Below are 17,962 nucleotides of genomic sequence, written 5' to 3' on the forward strand. Positions count from 1 at the left end.
CGTCTTCATGACCAAGAGAGAGCCCGCTGTGCCGAGCTCCTGGCTGCTGGGTGGCTCCCATGTTTTCAAGTGGCCCAGAGAAGGGCGGCAGTGGATACAGAGGTCCAGGCAGGGGACGGGGAAGGACAGCACCCACAGCCCGTGGGGAAGTCCAGAGCAGCCTCGAGGGCTCCACCAGCTCCAGGCCTCACTGGGCTCCTGCTCAGCTGCTGGCGTTTGGGCCCAGCCCCCATCTGGGGAGCATCTCCCTGCCCCTCTGCACCCTGGGGCTGCTGGTCCACTCTTACCCCTCCTGCTGGCGGTGCCTGGACGTCGGGGGCCTTCAGCTTCACCTTTGACATGGTCTGAATGTTGGGCCCTAAATTCTTGGGTTCCACTGAATGCCCAGAGTGGTACTGGTAAGAGGTGGGGCCTTTAGGAGAGACTGAGGGACAGCGTCATCATCAGACACTGAATCTTGGGCGTCCAACATCTAGAACTCGGAGAAATAAACTCGGCTGTTTCTAAATTACACAGATGAAAGGATTTTGTTACAGTAGCTTGACAGACGTCAGTTACGTGGCCTGTCGCTACAGAGACTGAGGTTGCAGACCAGGCTCGGCCAGCCTCGGAGCCACACACCTGCAGGCCCTGGTCTTCCCGTAGCAAAGCCTCCTTCCTCTGGGGCCAAGCCTGGCCTTCCTGGGCCAGCGTCCTCTGGCTGGCTGCCCTCTGGATGGCAGCGAGGAAGCCGGCTGCTTCCAGGAGGATGGCAGTGTTTCCGCCGAGGCCTCCTCCACACAGGTGCCGAGACTTGAAAGCCCCTGTCCCTCTGCTGGCTCCCCTGCGTTCCTGTGGTGGCCAACTCTGGCAGGTGTGGTCTGGTTGAGGCCAGCGCAAGAAAATGACAGCTTCTAATGTCAGCAGTTAGAGCCAGCCCAGTGGCAGGACAGGAGGCCTGCACCACCCTCCCAAGGTCTAGGACCCTGGCTCCGTGTCTGGAGGACCCCAGGTGCACAGCTGCTGCCTCTGGGTGTTCACCCCTGGACACCCGTGGCTGGCACAGGGACCTGCAGGTAGGTGTAGGTGGGAAGTGCTGGATGCTGGGGCCCGGAAGCCCAGGTTTGAATCCCTGAGCACTGACTAGGACAGGGGTGACCTGGGACACATCCTCAGACTCAGGGTCCAGGGAGTGCAGGTCGACACCAAATGGCAAACCCCAGCACATCCTGGTGGACCAGTCTCCCTGGAGAGGATACGCCCTGGGGCAGCAGATGACCTGGGGGGATCTCGCCCGGGGCCTGGAAGCTCCACCACTGAACCAGCAGCCTCGTGGACTGGGAAAGGGGAGGTCCAGGCCCCCGTCCCTCCTGTCCTCTTGGGACCTGGACTGGTCGTTTTGCTGCCGAGTGGTTTAGGATCTCCTTCTTGGAAGGCAGGGTGACTGGAGGGCAGGGGGCAGTGGCTGAGCTGGCAGGAGTCCCCAGGAGGCCTTGAGGCTGGGTGCATCATGCCGGACCTGGAGCTACTCACGTCCATCTCTGTGCCCCTTGAGAGTGGACACCACAGGCCCCTGTTGGGAGGGCCGAGGCCCAGGGCTGCCCCTCATGGCCAGTTCCCAGGGCAGGCCTCGGCTCAGCCAGCCTGTGTCTTCCCCTCCTCGTTTGTCATCTGCCTCTGGTCTTCTTCCCTTCCCTGGCCTCTTCTCGTCCAGCCTGGCCTCTGTCTGGAGTTCTGACCTCTGTCTGGGTCCTCGTGTGGCCTGAGTCTTGGCTGCCGCTCTTCTCTGTGCCTCTGGTTTGTAATGACGATGCTCAGCAGCCCCCTGGGCCACCTTCCCTGCCACACCGTCTCTTTCCCAGGGCATCCTGAGAACTGGCCTGGGCCCAGACCCCCACCCTCCATCCTCTCACCCCCTTTCTCTGGGCCCTGGGCTGTGGCTGGGCTTCTGACTGCACCGAGCCCTCAGCCAAAAGCCAGAATCCTCACCCTCCCATCCCCCTCCTCACTTCTCGATGGAGGCGGCTCCAGGGGCAGGAGGTGGGGAGCTGGAATGAGAGGGGCAGCGTCCTTCCTCCTGACGGGCCATGTGATGTCACCTGTGGGCCCCGAGTGTCTTCCAGTGTAAAGGTTGGAGGGCAGGGTGTGGATGCTCAGAGCCCAGGGGAAGCCCCTGCAGTTTAGTGGTGGCTGCCGTGTGTCTTACGTGGACATGAGCTGTTCTCCAGCTCAGCCTGTGCAGCGGGTGGCCTGGGGACTCCCGGGTGGAGCAGGAGCTGGCAGACTGCAGCAAATCCCACGTGTGGGGCAGGGAGGGTGGCGTCTGGGGTGTTAGAGGTGAGAGGGTGCCTCAGAAGGCAGTAGGTGCTAGCTGGGCCTCAGGCAGTGGGCAGGAGCTGGGGGCCAACCCTCTGACCCTGAAGTCCCCAGGTATGGCGGAGGGCAGCCAGAGGAGTGAAGGACAGATCCCCGGGCTGTGTGAATTGCTGGTGAAGTCCTGGTGATGCTCTCTAGTCCACTCTGGCCAGCTGGTGCCTGTTGTGACCCAGGGGCTGGGTTCCATGTGGTGGTGTGCCCAGGTGCCCTCCATAGCCAGTCCTCCCTGGAGTCCGCCTCTTGGCCCTGACTGCCTCTTGGCCCAGCAACCCTGAGCCTGCCCCACATCCTCATCAGTCTCCTTCTGTCCCTGAAAATGCCCAAAGGCCAGGTCAGGCCTGCCTCTCCAGGGAGCCTCCCTGGTCACTGTCCCTGACCTGTCTCCGTATCTGGGTGTAGTTTGACACCCTGCGGTCACTACTCCCTGGCAGCGCTCATATCCCTATGAGTTGGCACCAGGGGGTGGCTGGCCTCCCCTGTGGAGGGACCACGTTCCTGAGGTGCTTGTCCACACTCATGGCTCCCGTGTCGGGCCTTGCACCACTGGGGAGAGTCCGGCTGGCCCCACGCCCACTGTGCACACAAGCAGAGGCCCTTGCCATCGCTCTGCTGTGGCCTGGGCCTCCCTGGGGCAGCTGGGGTTGAGTCCTCAGGTGCTGTGCCAGGTCGGATGCCCCCTGAGCTGTGGGGTCCCTGGTGGAGGGGCGTGGTCACAGCTGCGGGGGCTGGGCTCTCCCAGCTGGCCCACATCTGTAATGGGAAGCAGCTCCTGGTTTCTGCCGGCCCCAGGCACGGCTGCCATCAGGAAGGGTGTTTGGCCTGGCAGGGTCTGGGTTTCATTCTCCTTCCAGGGGCCTGGGCAAGGGACAAGGTGGGTAACCGTTTACCAGGAGGTGGAGCCAGGCCTCCTGCGCTCGGGCCTGGTGGGGGCCCCGGTGCCCTCTGCTCCTGAAGTAGACCACGCTGCAGTGGACGAGGCCTTGGAGCCTGGAGGCGGGTCTCTGGGGAGGGGCAGGTGGGACTGAGTTTGACCCCATACTGCAGATTGACCCAGGGTGGCGTGGGGTGGCAAGGGAGGGCTCCTGGGCAGAGAGGCCCTGGGCTCCCCTTCCTTGGGCAGGTGGTGGAGGAGTGTCCCCCAGCCCCTTCCTGGCCCTTCTCCCCGCAGGTGGGGGCCCAGCGGGTGCCGCCTGTCCTGTCCTGTCCTGTCCTGCCTGGGTTCCATTTTCTCTCCTCCACTGTCCTCCAGCCTGGGGCTCGACTCCTCCCAGCCTGGCCAGGCTGGGGCACGCCCGTGCCTTCTTGTGTCCATCTCATCCAGACCTCAGACCATGGCCCCCATGGGTGTCCAGAGCCACGGGGGTCAGGCTGGGGAAAGGCCTAGGGTCTCGTGCCTGCTTCTCGGGGCTTTCACTAGAAGCCACAGCACGGCCTGCTCACGCGTCGCAGCTGACACCAGTCACGTGACCGACGGTGCCTCCTGGGTGGGTGGAGAGAGGAGAACCTGCAGGGTAGCGCCCTGGGCCCAGTGCCCCCCACCTGCTCACGGGAGGTCCTCCTGTCCTCCTGTCAGTGCACAGGCTGGCCAGCACAGAGGGCACAGGCAGATACTGGTAGATACTCATGGATTGCTGCTTCCTGGGGAGCTGTGCTGAGCCTCACCCCTAACGTGGGGCACCTGGGGATCTTGAGTGGGGGTCTCTAGAGGCCTCTCTCACTGCCTCCATCCCACCCCTGCCAGCCAAGGGCTTAGCTCCCTCCCCTGTCCCTCTCCAGGTGTGAAGTAGGAGGTTCCACCCTGGGAAGGCGCATGGCCAGCACATGGACGTGTGGACAGGGAGCCTGTGCTTTGGCCTCCTGCCGTCTCCCTATCGGCCCCCACCCCAGGCCTTAACTTCTAGGAGTCTGGGGGAGGGGTGGGGCAGAACCTAATGACCAGGGGTGTCCAGCCCTCCCAGCCCAGCCACCCTTGCCCTCGCTGCTCTGTGCCCAGAGGCCGAGGTAGCCCGGACCACCTGGGCCCTGCTGCCTTCTTGGGGAATTAGCAGCATGTGCTCAGGTGCCTGAACTGCGGGTTGGAGTTGGCGTGAGGTCTCAGGGAGGACTTTACAGAGGGGGTGTCAGAAGAGGATGCTAAGGGACAGACACCACACAGCAGCAGCCGGCCGGGCCCTGTCCCGCCTTCCCGGCTCCCACTGGCCCAGGAAGTGGGAGTTCTGCCCCACAATCCTGGCACTGGGCCTCCTGTGGGACTGGCCCAGCCCTGAGGGGACACTGTGGCATTTGGGAGGTGGCATTGGGCCCTTGTCCCCCCATGCCAGCTCTCCCACCCTGGCAAAGGGGCCTGGTGGCCGCCCAGCCCGGGGAGGAAGCCGGAGCTGGCTGGGCCTGGGGAGCAGGCCCCTTCTGCTGACACAGACATTCCGGCGGGCAGAGACGCCCAGCTGCGCTTCCGCATCGGAAAAGCATTTCCCAGACGGCAGCCAGACCCACGGCCCTGGCCTGAGTGTGCCTGGAGGCACCGAGCAGGGACGTGGGGGCCAGTACCCACCGGGGCTCTGGGTACTGCTAGGCTGTGGCAGCGTTCTGCACAGGCGGGCGGCTGCCCCCTAGTTCCCGGACCAGGCCAAGGGGATGCAGGGCCCAGAGCCCTCCACTCCCCCGGACCCTTACAGAGGTGCTGTGGGCTTACAAACCACGAGTTGCCCTGGGCTGTGGACTGGGGTGTACATCTCCATAGTGGGGGCTCTCAGGCCCCCCAGAGCCATGTCCTGCTCATGGTGGGCACAGGCATCACTGTAGAGGGCAAGATGAGGGAGTGAGAGGGAATGAAGGGACGTGGAGGCAGGAGGGCCAGGGGCAGCCGAGCAGCGTGGGGTGGGCGTGGGCCGGCTCTCCGAAGGGTGCACTGGAAGTCATGGCCCCTCAGGCAGGAGGCAGGGGGCCGTGTAGAGCCCTGCAGGAGCCGAGGCCCAGGGAGAGCGGGTCAGCAGAGGCAGGACTGAAGCCAGAGCAGCCTCTCTGGGTGCTGCCCGTGGCTACCACCCTGAGCTCTGGTGGCAGTGTGTGGGGCACCTGTGTGGATGGTGGTCCCGGTGGCACGGGAGGCATCTGCTGCGTCCTCTTCTGAGGGAGGAGGCCAAAGGTGGTGGCTTGGTGAGGACAGGAGTGGCACCGGGGTTAGACCTCCCCCGTGTGACCTTGAGCATCTCACTTCACCTCTGGGAGCGGTCCTGGGAGCTCCTGTTCAGAGCACAGGGTTCGGGGCCTTCTGGCAGAATGGAGGGCGGAGGGGAGAGCTGAGGTGCTGGGCAGGGTGAGGGAGGACAGGAAGCACGGGGGTCCAGGGCTGTGGGGCTGGCAGGGTAGACACGGGGTGTGGTATGGGCAGAGAGTGGGCAGCAGGGGGCGACCCTCTGCAGAGTGACCAGGTCCACCCTGAGGGGGGGTGGGGTGTGAGCCCTGGGACCTCACAGAGCTCTTGGAGGTGTCCAGGGCAAGGCTCCGCTCAGTGTGTCCCCTGCCCAGATGTGGTCACCAAGTGCCCCAGGCCTGGCTGTGCCTGAGGAGTGACCCCTGGAGCTGGGCACATGGCTGTGCCTGGGGCCTTGCTCCTCCTTCCTGAACAACATGTCCAGGAGCCTCAGGCCTCCGCGTCCTCCGCAGCGGTGAGGACACAGTCCCGAGGGTCCCCGCCCATCACCTGCTGCTGAGGTGACCTGGTTGGCAGTCTCCTTCCCATGTCTCTCCCCACTTCTCTGTGACACACCTGTTGTCTCCCTGCGGGCCTGGACCCACTGGACCCTCTCAGCCCCAGCATCCCGTGGCCAGAGGATGGGACCCTGTCTCTGAGGGCCTTCACTCAGGAGGTGCACACTGTGATACTAAGCTGCCCTGGAGGGGCTCTGTGCACACAGCGGCCTGTCCACCTGGGAGTTTGTGGGGGCGCCCCCAGGCCAGGGTTGTGTCTCTCAGGGAAGGGGGCCTCGCCCAGGAGAACAGGCAGGACCATAGCCACCCTGCTGGGTACCAGTGGGCAGGACCTGGCAGGCTGCGCCCTGGATTGCAGACAGGACTGGACCAGGTGGGAAACCTTAAGCCCATGGGGGAGGCTGTCTCTCTCCCATGGGCTTAAGGTTGCTGGGTGAGACCACTGGCCAGTAGAGAATGCCCTCAGCCACATCTCGGCAGGGTGTTGGGCTCCCGAGATGGGGTCCTCTTAGGGAGGAAGAGGCTTTTGGGGGCTCTTAGGGATGGGCTCATTCTCACCTGAATCCGGGCTGGGGTTCTGCTCGAGTCGTGTCATGAGGACAGTCTCCTAAGCGGTCCTGGCCTCGATTTCCTCATCTCTAAAGTGGGGACAGTGGCCCTCACCTCCAGGGACATGGTGAGAGGGTGGGTGTGTCCTTAGAGCCCAGGGCTGGCACCCACAGGGCACTGAGTAGTTGTTTCTCATTCTTCACCACCAGCCCAGTGCCTGAGGGTCCTGCACGATTCTAGGCTCTACATAACCCAGTGACTATGCGGCCGTCCCCCCTCTCCAATCCATGGTCTGGGGGGCCAGGGAACATGAATCCTCTTCCTTTCCTGGTGGGTGGATGGTGTCCCCAAGCTATACGCCTCTGAGTTACCCCAGTCATGGGCCTTGTGCCCACTCACCACTTGTGGTCTTCAGAGGGGAGACGTCCATCCTAAGGGGCTGGCTGCTCCGGAGATGCCGCAGCGAGAAGAGTGGGATCTTTCTGGAGGGGCCTGGGGCAGCTGTGGGCTGGCGGGTCACCCCACCACCCCCGCCACCCAGTGCAGGAGCTCAGCCTGATTCTGGAGTCTTCCAGTCAGCACAGGTCAGTCCCAGGAGCCTCAGGCCTCCGCGTCCTCCGCAGTGGTGAGGAGACAGTCCCGAGGGTCCCCGCCCATCACCTGCTGATGGTCACCAGACATGGAGCGCCCCAGCTGGCTGGGCACAGTTATTCCATCCTCACGGAGCCTGGGCAGAGGGCAAATCTGGTAACCCCCAAGTGTGAGAGAGGGGTTTCAGGAGTCTCCCATCTCATTGCAAAGGTGAGATGCGTGGGGGCAGGTCAAGTGCCCACAAGGCCTGATTGTAGAGTTCCCCAGATGACAGCTACTGCCCACCCTGGGAGGGCTGTTTCCCACACAGCTGGGGGGGAGGCTGTGTCCCTGAGCAGAGAGACTTCTGCCTGGACACCTGTGTGTGTGGGGGTGTTGCAATACCCCTTCCTGCTGGGGGGATTCTTTCCCAGGCTCCCTCTGTACGGGTCCCTGGTCCAGTGGAGAGTGATATACTGCTGGACACTGGGCCCTGTGCTTGGGGGGCAGGGGAGTCTTCGCCTCAGGATCCACATTGTCCGCCTTCCTGTTCTCCCCACCAAGCCTCCTCTGCAGGGCCTCCGCCTTGCACAATGTCTTCCTTTTCGCTTTGGTTTCTCTTCTGTTGTTGGCGCCGGCCCCTGTTGGTGCGTGTGTCTGTGCATATGTTTGCATGTGCCAGTGTGTGCGCCTCTCTGTGTCTGAGTTTGCGCGTCTGGGTATCGTGCGTGCGTGTTCACACCCGTACTGTTTGTGCACGTGGGTCCGTGTGCGTGTGGGTGCCTGCGTTGGTGCGTGGGTCTGGGTCCGGGTCCGGTCTGGTCTGTGAGCGCGCGCCTAGGAATGCACGGGGCGGGCGTTGGCGGACCCAACGCGGCCCCCTGGGGGAGCGGGGGGCGGGGCCGGGGGCGGGGGCGACTCCCTCGGGCGTCTGAGGATTTGGCCTTTACCTGCAGGGGGCGGAGGGAAAACTGAGAACATAAAGGCGCGGGGCGGGGCGCGCCGGATCCCGAGCTGCTCCCCGGAGGCTCAGGGCACAGCCGTGTGGAGCGGGTGGCGGGGCTGCGAGTGCGCTCCTGGAGCACGGAGCCTCAACCCTGAGCCTGGTCTGAGCCCCGAGCCGCCTGCTCCGCTCCCGGCGCACGCTGGTCAGCGGACCAGGCATGGAGGCGTCCCGGGGCTGCGGCGGCCTGGCAGCGCTCTGGTGCCTGGGGCTCCTGGGGGGCTTGGCGCGCGTCGCTGGCACGCACTACCGCTACCTCTGGAGGAACTGCTACCCGTGCCACCTGGGCCAGGCCGGCTACCCCGTAAGCGCTGGTGACCAGAGGCCAGGTGGGCGCGGGCGAGCTGCGGCAGGGGCGGGCGGGACCAGGGTGCCCGCTCTGGCGCGTGCTCCTTTTGTTTCCTCTGATTTTCAAAGTTTGCGCCAGGCCGCTGACAGCGCAGAGGCTGAAGGGAGCAGGTTGGGGCAGTGTCAGGCAGGCAGCCCCTGCCTTTGGGACAGGGCCCTCTGTCCTGAGGACGCATACATTCTCATCCCTCTGGTTGCTGACAGCAGGGACAGACGTCACTTGGCCAGAGGGAAGAAAAACACCCTGCCTTTGCTTGGGTCCCAGGAGTTCCCCTCCCCAGCAGCTCTGAGAGTCAAGTGAGAAGGCAGAGAGAGAGGTCCTCAGGGACTCTGAGCTCTCTCCTGTCCAGGGTCCCAAGTGGCCGGGACCCTCCTGGCCGGGTGTGGGTGTGTGGCAGGTGCCATCCTTTCTGCCCTCACCCTACAGGCCAGCAGAGGGGGGCGGCACCCTTCCGGGAGGCCCTGGGTTTGCAGTCCCAGCAGCTTGTGAGGCAGGGGGCATCCTGTCCAAGCCATCCTGCCTCTCTGCAGCTGGCATCTGCCACACTGGACCGGCCTCCTTCCCTGTGGCTCCACAGAGCCTGGAGGTGGGCACCCTGAGGACTGCGAGGTGGAAGGTGTGGCGTGTGGCCCCCAGTGAGGCAGCACCTGGAGAGGCAGGGGCCACCAGCGCTGCCTACCAAGCCCTCAGGCCCTCACAGTCTCCTGGGTATGGCTCCTTAGAGGACTCCCTTGGGGCAGGTCTCACCTCTCATGCCCAAAGTACCTGAGCACTGAGCAGAGCCGGCCCATCTCCCTTGATGTGGCCACTTGGCCCAGCTGGGGCCCAGATCCCCCACTCCCCACCCCTCAGGAAGCCCCCCTCCTGCTTGGTGGCACAGACAAGACTAGGCTGGCATGTCAGTGCACCACCAGGGGCGTCTTGAGCTGAGTGTGGCTGAGCTCTGGGGAGCCGGGGCTCCTGCCCTGCTGCATGGCCTTCAGAGGGGCAGGGAGAGAAGGGCCTGTGGGCAGCCGTGTGCCTGTGAGAACCCGTGGCATGCGCGGGGCAAAGCTTGCTGGCAGGGCCCCAGGGGCTCGTTTTCCCTGGAGGCTCTGAGAAAGCTCTGGAAGGGTCTTGGGGTGGTCTCTGCAGAGGCAGCTCTCTGCCTGGTGTGTGCTGTGGGGTCTGGAGCTGGCAGCACCTGGGTGAGGGCTGGTGGGCGCCCCACAGGTTCCCAACAGCACCGCCCTGGGCTTGCTGTGGTACTCCCAGCCCCAGCTTGGCAGGCACTGCAGTTCTCACTCAGCCAGCCTGGGTTGTCACCGTGATGTCACCATGTGCCAGTGTGTGCTACTGATCCTGTCATGAGGCTGCCAAGTCCTCAGTCACTTGTAGCCACTGAGGGCTGCAGCAAGACCACAGGGCATCTCTGTGGGCCCTGGCCTGGCTGTGCCGAGACCTCACCAGTTCGCCCCTCCAGATGGTGCTTCCTGGGTTTTCCCTGGGCTGCTCTGAGGGAGATGGGGCAGAGTGGGTTTGCCCCTGGGCCAGCCTGGCGTCCCTGGAGTGAGCAGCTCCATCCGACTTGAAGGTAAACATGGGGACATCTGTGTCCTTGCTCCTTTCAGCCCTCACCCTCCTTTCAGCTTGGGCCCCTTGTGCTGCAGGAGGATGCTCCTGCTAGAGTCACAGGGCCCGAGGTGCCCACGCTCTGCTGGCCCTGCTGGGGCATCTCAGAGTTGGTCCCTCTGCATGACCCCATCTGCACTGCGTGTGTGTTGGCAGAGTGGCAGGTACCTAGGGTGCAGGCCTGTGGGACCAGAGAGTCGAGGGAGCCAAGCGTCAGCAGGTGCTGGGGGCAGGCAGCTCCTGTGGGCCCGGCCACATGGATGCTGCTTGAAAGGACACAGTGGGCCTCCGTGTGGGAGCTGGTGAGTCCGCCCAGAGCTGACCTTTGGGAACTGTGGGTCGCCAGCTTGCGGGGTCTGAGCTAACAGTCTGTGCTCTGTGCCCTCCAGTGGCCACGTCGGGTTTCCCCACACGGTGTTTAAAACAACAGATGTTTCCTGACAGCTCTGAAGTCAGAGTCCAAAAAGGACTAAAATCAAGGCAGGCAGGACTGGTCCCTTTGGAGGCTACAGGGAAGGGTAGCCCCTCCTGCACCCTCAGAGCCGCAGCCAAGGGCCTTCTGGTCTTCTGGCCTCTGCTCCTGTTGCCACAGGCCCTCCTCCGGCTCAGCCTTCCTTCCTCCCTCTCATCTTTGGGTTGCTTTGTCCCACCTGGGAAACCCAGGATGCTCTCAGTCCCAACTGCAAAGTCTCTCTAAGGTTCTGGGGATGAGGCTCTTTGGTTTTCTTTCTTTGGTGCTGGGGATTGAATCCCGGGGTGCTCTCCTGCTGAGCCACCTCCCCAGCCCTTTTAATTTTTTAAACCTCAGACTTGCGGTCTTCCTGCCCAGCCCCAGAGTCTGTGGGACTGCAGGTCTGTGCTACGTGCAGCACACACTGCACGAAGGCCCTGTGCCTGTGGCTGCCCAGGTACAGCCAGAGCCGTGGCAGGCTCAGCAATCTGGGGGTGGCTCTGCTCTGCCACAGTGTCGGCCCACCTTGGAAGTTCAGGGTAGGGGGACACACAGGGGCCCATGGAGTGGAGAGCCCTGCCTGGCTGACCCAATGCCCACCTTCCTGTAAGGGGGATTGTCTCCGTTCACAGGGTCCTGGTTCTCAGAGCTGGGGGACCCCAGCAAATCATCTGGCCCATGCCATCCCGTGGGGAGACCCCAAACCCTCTAGCCTTGGACTGACTTTCTGGGTCTAGACGCTGACTCTGGGGCCAGAAGCCATGTGCTATTTCAGGGTGCCCTGTGTGTGCCCTGTCATGGACTCCTGGCATGGCAGTTCCGAATCCCCACACAAAAGTTTCATGACCAGGAAGGGCTTGGGGCTGGGCCCATGAGCCAGGCAGGCGTGGGTCTGTGTACTTCAGGAGGGAGCCGGGGCTAGGAGAGGGGAGTGCCGGGGTGGGGGACTGGGAGCTGAGTGTTCCTGTCTGCACTGCAGGAGGCTGCGGCCAGCCATCCCATGCAGGTGGGTGTGAGCAGGGAGGCCACTGCTGTGCAGGGTCAGTGCAGCCCAGGAGTGGGGAGCCAGCCAACGGCCCTACTGACCTTACCTTTGCAGCCAGCAGGACCCAGTCCTGGGCCGGCCCTGGGGCTCCAGGGAACCCTGTGGCTGAGTGCAGGCTGACAGCCTCCAGGGCTGGCCAGCTCTTAATAAGCCCCTACTGTTTGCCTGGCCAAGCGCTGCTGTGTGATTCACCATCACCTTTTAGGGATCTGGGCTAGGGGAGCCCTGAGCTGTGGGTGGGGTGGGTGCTGTTGCCCACCCCCACAACTGACTCTCCCATCATGGGGGTCAGGGTCCTGACCCCACTATGCCCTGGGTCCCTCTGTGTCTTTGGGGTCCTGCTGGGGGCCACTTTGTTTTTAAGCTTCCCAAGAGTCCTCCTGGCCTCCCTCTGACTTCCTGGTAGGCAGCCTCGGGGCCTAGGAGGGACCCTGGAGTCTGTCCAGAGCAACTGTGGCCTGTGCGTGGAGCAGATGGTCCTGGAGCCCCAGGCAGAGACGCAGGCCTGCTGGGGTTCTTCTGCATTGTCTGGTGGCCAGGCAAGTTCTGAAGGGGTGGGCAGCAGCCTCTCTGCAGCCTGCTGAGTGGCCAGGCCTGGGGCCAGCTTGGGGACGGGACGCTCTTGCTCTGGCCATGCTTTAGGCTCTCGGCACCTTCACAACCGGGCTCAGGTGGCTGGGGTTGGGGTGGGAGACTCTGGGGCTGGCGTTTGAATAGGGAGGGCAGCAGATGGGAGGCAGAAGGTGGGGAAGGCCTGGGTGGTCACAGCGGAGAAGGGGACCTGCCCGAGCATCGGGTGGAATTAGAGCCCTCGCTTCCCGGCAGCCCTCGGGCCAGGCCCCTGCCAGCCAGCTGCCCGCTTTCTCCTGGTGTGACCTCCATGAGGAAATCCTGCAGCACTTCAGCCACGCTGAGTTCCTCTTCCCTCGAGACTCGCCAGAGGTTGGGGTCGCTGTCGTGCCTGGCCTGGGGGCCCCCGCCACGGGGCTGTGGCTCACACACAGGGCGTATGGCCCCTGCTCCAGCAGTCCACACTGCCCTTTCTTTCTCATTGGGGACACTGGTCTGGGTGGGTGAGGCTGGCAGATGAAGGGTCACCTTGCCTGAGCAATAGGTGTGGACTTCAGTCCTGTGTCTGCTGCTCCGGGGGCTGTTTCTGTCCCTACCCAGGGGCAGTTGCTCTCTGTCACTTGGGCAGTCAGGCCTTACATGGCCTTTCTCTCAGGTTTCTTTAGCCTCTGCCAGAAGGCTGCCCCTCAGCTGTGCCCAGGGCATGGCTGGCACTTCAAAGCCTCCACCATGTCCAGAGGCCCAGGACCTCCAGGAGAGAACTCCTGAATTATTATTTTTTTTTTCCTTTTTGGTTCTGGGACTGAACCCAGGTCTGCTCTACCACTGACCCACATCCTCAGCCCTTTTTTATTTTTGTTTTGAGACAGGGTCGCTCTAAGTTGCTGAGGGTGGCCTCAAACTTGGAATTTTCCGGCCTCAGCCTCCTGAGTCCCTGGGATTACAGTCGTGCCCCACTTCACAAGCCTCCCCTGGAATTCTTCTGGATTTCTTAGCATTAAAGGGGTCACTGGAGTGCTCTGGGCAGTGCTGGGCAGGGGGTCCACCAGGAGGTGTGCACACTGGTGTTGGGGATGACCCCACTTTCTGTGCTGTTTCACCTTCCTCCCTTCCTGGCTGGAAGTTCGTCCTTCTGGACAGAAGGAAGGCCGGAGGGCAGGGCAGGAGGGCAGGGCACCCTGAGCCTTCTGCACACGTGTGCTTTCCTGATGCAGTCCTGACAGGGTGACGAGGCCTGGGGGCAGCATCCTGGCCTCCAGCCCTGGAGAAGGGCCCCAGGAAAGCTCTTTCCCAAGCCTCCAGTTCACATCCTGCCCTGTCTGCTTGCCCTTTGGCCTGAGCCATGGTGCTGGGGTGCTGGGGTGCCGGGGTGGGCGGCCATTGAGCAGCAGGTGGACGGCACAGGGGGCGTGTGTGCTGGGCTGCCGTCTGCTGCCCTGTTCTCTGTGGCTAGCAGAGACCCCACCCATCAGCCCCCAGGTGTGGAAGTCGAGGCTGCCCTCTTCCTCCTTCCTGACCTCCCTTCCTGCCCCTTGGCCCAGGATCTCTAGATCTGAGCCCTGCTGGAGGTGCTGCCCGAGGCGCTGGGAGGCCTGAGAGGGCCGGGTGGCTCAGGTGGCATGTGGCAGGGGCAAGGTAGGAGGGGCCGCAGGGCGGGCACTGCTCAGGGGCTACTGTCCTGGGGATGTGGCCCTGCTGTCCTCCTGGCCCAGCAGGGGAGAGGGGCCGGGAGGGGGCACCCAGTCTGAATCGCTGCATTAAGTCCTGGGGCTGTTGTAATAAGTCGCCAGGTGGCTCGAGACCCCCGGAGCCAGGAGGCCAGGATTCCCAGGGCCTCTCGGAGTGTGTGGGGTCCTTCCTGCCTCCTCCTTCCCACCCCTGGTGGCGGCCTCCTCACTGCGTTCTGCTGGGTGTCCACTCGTCCTTTCCCATCATGACCCCCACCCTCCCCTTAGTGCACCTGCAAAGCACAGGCCGTGTTCTGAGGTGCCAGAGGGACGTGTACTGGGCGTGCTTAGCCCAGGTCACCACCCCCACCCTGCTGTGGCTTCGCCTCAGCCTGGGGGAGGGGTTGGGGGGCATCTCAAGGTCATCAGCTTCTGGGCTCGTGGGCCACGGTGGAGTGGACCTGGGCTCAAGGGGACAGGCTGTGCTCCCTGCTCAGCCTTGAGGTGCTGGGGCCTCACCTCCCCAGCCTGCTCCCCTCTGCTGTACCCCACCTCCCATCGGCCGGAGGGGGTAGCTCTTCCTGCCCACACATGCCAGCCGTGGGGAGGATGGCCCTGCCTCTGCACTCTGGCTCTGCAAGCACGGGCTGGGGCTCGGAGGCTCTTCTGGCCTGGTGGGTCCCTGGCTGGTAATCCTGCCCCTCCCTGCCCAGATGTGGACGAGTGCCGTGTGCACAACGGAGGCTGCCAGCACAGGTGTGTCAACACGCCCGGGTCCTACCTCTGCGAGTGCAAGCCCGGTTTCCGGCTCCACGCCGACGGCAGGACCTGCCTGGGTAAGTGCTCCCAGGGGACCCTGTCCTCCTCTGCCCTCGGCTGCCCTGTGCTCCTGGGTGTGCCAGGTCTGGGGAAGGCCCGGTCCCTGCCCCCAGGGACTGAGGCCTGACTGGGCTCTCACTGGGCATGGCCTCGGTGGCCTCAGCTTCGCTGTAGAGGGAGTGTGGCTGCCACTGAGTGTGGCCCTGTCCTGCTGTGGGGCATGACGGCTCCCCCCGGGTGAGGTGAGGCCAGCAGGTGAAGAGTGTGTCCCGAGGCGCTGACTCGGGTCCCTGAGACCCCAGGCTGCCCTCCCTCTGCAGCGTGCCCAGTTCCATTGGAGAGCCGAAGCTGTCTGTGGTGGTCACTCAGCAGGACGCAGGCCAGGCTGTGCTGCCCTCGGGCTGCTGTCCAGCGGTCGGGGAGGCTGCCTGGGTCCCGCGGAAGGTGGGCTTGTGAGCCGTGCCTGGCCTGCCGAGCTGGCTTCTCGGGGACTCGGAGTGTGCGCGGCGGTAGGTGGGGAGTGGGGCCTGAGCCCCTGGCGCCCAGGGTCCTCTCGGCATCTACTGTGAGCTCAGTGGCGCCTGAGGACACAGACTTGGCCTCTGCCCACTAGGGGAGGCAAAGGGAGGCCAGGAGCAGTGAGCAAGGGAGCTGCGCAGGAGTCTGGAGAAGAGCAGGGCTGCCCTGCACTCTGCCCCGGCTCTGGACGCAGTGCTCTGGGGATGGCCTCCAGGGGGCACGTGGAGTTGTCCTCTAGGGGACTGAATGAGACGCCCCTTCTTTCCACCCTGCAGATCCAGAGTGGAGCCCGCGCTCCCTCCTGGTCCTGGCTCCTGTGGCTGGCAGCCTGCCAGCCCCAGGGGGGCGCTCCCCCACACGCAGCACATGTCCTTCGCTGCTCTGGGAGCCAGGCAGCTGCCCTGGGCGGGAGAGCAGAAGCAGCTGCGGGAATGTTGTGACGTGCTTCAGGGCAGATGAGCTGGGCCCGACCGGCTGCCTGCTGCCGCTCCTGGGAGCCCTGGCAGGGGCTCAGTGGCCTGGGGTCCCCTGGTCCCCTGCAGCCTCCTGGAAGAGTGGCTTTGGGAGGGACATGTCCTCCCACTCCCCTTCAGATAGGGTCATCTTTGGGGTCTGAGGTGGGGTCCCCTGCTGCTGGCTCCCTGCTGTCGTGGGGGGGGGGGACACTCACTCCCATCCCGGTTCCCACTGCCAGATGGTCACCTTCCCTGAGTGTGCTCCCAAAGGGACCAGGACCAGGGTGGGAGGAGACCTGCAGAAATGAGGGACGCTCCTGAGGTCTGCAGTGAGCTGCTGGCCTCAGGCAGCCCAGGAAGCATGCCCCTCAGCCTGGCCTGTCCCCTGCCCCCTCTGCCCACTGCTGTCTGGGCCATCCTGGAGCTAGGCCATCTGGGATCTGCGCACTGGGGCCAGAAGTCTTCCTAGGCACAGGTGTGTTTTAAAGGGTCTCTGCGGGGTCAGATGCCAGGGCTGCTGGCTGTGGGGAGCCTCTGGGACCCCCAGCCCTCCTGGCTGTCCCTACACTCCGCCTGTTTGTGTGGTTGGGCTCTCCAGAGCTTCAGCACCTTCCGGGTACTGGTGCCCACCTCCAGGCCTCTCCCAGCTGAAGGTCCAGCTGGGACTCAGGAACTTCGGTGGGCTGCAGGGTAGTGACCTCAGATTCTCCTTGGACTGCAACTCTCAGCGGGGGGTTTGGCCGAAGCTTCACGCGGTGGAATGTCCCTGTGTGATATATCTGAGGGCTGTTGAGCGAGGACTGTCCTCGTGACTCGGGGCTGACGGCCTCTGCCGTGGTGAGCTGGGAAACACCTTCCTCTCCTGGCCAGACTCTGGTAATGACCTGGGGACACATGAGATGGGCCCTGTTCTCCAGCCACCTCTGCCGGGGCACACCCAGACCCCTTTCCCAGGGCTTTCTGGGACACTGGAACTTGTCCCCATCTGGTGGCCTCCCTTTCCGCAGTCCATGCATCTGGCTGTTGGTGGCTTCCTGGATCTGGAATTCCCGAGAGTCTGGGCCTCCCATGGGCTTGCTGGCCTGGGCCTACCGATAGCTGTCTTCCCTGTGGGCAACTGAGGGGCTGTCAGAGTGGACGTGGGGTCTTCTGGGGACTTCTGGGAATTTCAGGGTGTCTCTGAGTCCCTTCTTGTTGACAAGGGACTTGTTCCTGGCTGCCATTTTCCCGAGATGCTGGCCCGGGGGTGGGGGTATTTGCACAGTCAGGTCCTGGGTGAGGGACTTCCCTTCAGAAGTTAGGGATCTCCCCATCCATTGTCCTGGCCCCTAAAGGGCACTGCCCAGGCCATGCCAGGCTCGAGGGGGATGGGGGAGACTTCCTGCCCTTCCTCGGCCCTCCCTTCTCCCAGGGCGCTTGGGTGGGGCGGAGCTGTGGGCCTCCATCTGGTTCACAGTGGCACCCTCTGCCTGAATCGCAGCAGGTCCTCAGTGGACGTGTACAGGAAGAATCAACACAGGCGCCCGCTGCGCTCTCCCCCCGGGGCCAGCTGCCGGCAGGCTACACAGCTGGAGCTCAGCTGCGGCCGCGGGCTCCTCCTGGCAGGAGGGTGCTGTGAGCTCTCCTGGGGCTTGCCAGGAGGCAGGGGCTCACCCACAGCCCAGGCCCCCCTGGCTTGGGCTCCCCTCTCCCCAGCAGCTCAGAGTGGGGGCTTGAGGCTGGGGGCGGAAGGTGCGGGAGGCTCGGCCCCCTTCCTGCAGCATGAGTGGGAGTCTCAGGGTGGGCCCCTCGAGGGCTGAGGGGCCTGGGAAGACCTCAGAGGGGCGGCTTTTGAGGGGGGCCTAGAAACACACTTGAACTCACCTCCGGGGCAGGGGGACGGGACGGGAGGTGCATGAGCTGCGGACCCCTGATTCCAGATGATCTTACAGGAAGAAAATGCAGAAGGTTCCGTTTCCCTTCTGAACAACAGACGCCTGTGAGGACCTTGCTAGTCAGCCCCCGGCGTGGGGAAACCTTGTTCCTGCCCAGGAGCCAGCATCCTGGGGGACTGCGTGGCCCAGGGTGCCTCCTGGGGTGCCCCATTTCTGCGACGGGGAGAGCAGGGCCCCGCCAAGCCCCAGGGCTGGTCCAGGCTTTCCAACCACAGAGGCCTGAGCCAGCGCCTGCTCTCCCCAGTGACGGGAAGGGGCAGGCGGCGGTTTGGCTGAGGGTCTGGGACTGTCATTCTTGTTTTCCATGACATCTTGCAGAGCACCAGTGTGCAAAACAGCCCCAGATCTTTAACA

The 17,962-nt window shown here is 64.0% G+C and overlaps 1 protein-coding gene across 1 annotated transcript in view; it reads left to right on the forward strand.

Annotated features, from left to right (window-relative positions):
* The window catches only part of Megf6 (multiple EGF like domains 6), a 95,932-nt gene that overhangs the window by 50,486 nt on the left and 27,484 nt on the right, over nt 1-17,962 (forward strand). The window contains 1 exon segment of the mRNA XM_078025070.1: nt 14,595-14,717. Coding sequence (XP_077881196.1) covers nt 14,595-14,717 — 123 coding nt within the window.

The sequence above is a fragment of the Ictidomys tridecemlineatus genome, chromosome 11 (assembly GCF_052094955.1).
Source record: "Ictidomys tridecemlineatus isolate mIctTri1 chromosome 11, mIctTri1.hap1, whole genome shotgun sequence".
NCBI lineage: Eukaryota > Metazoa > Chordata > Mammalia > Rodentia > Sciuridae > Ictidomys > Ictidomys tridecemlineatus.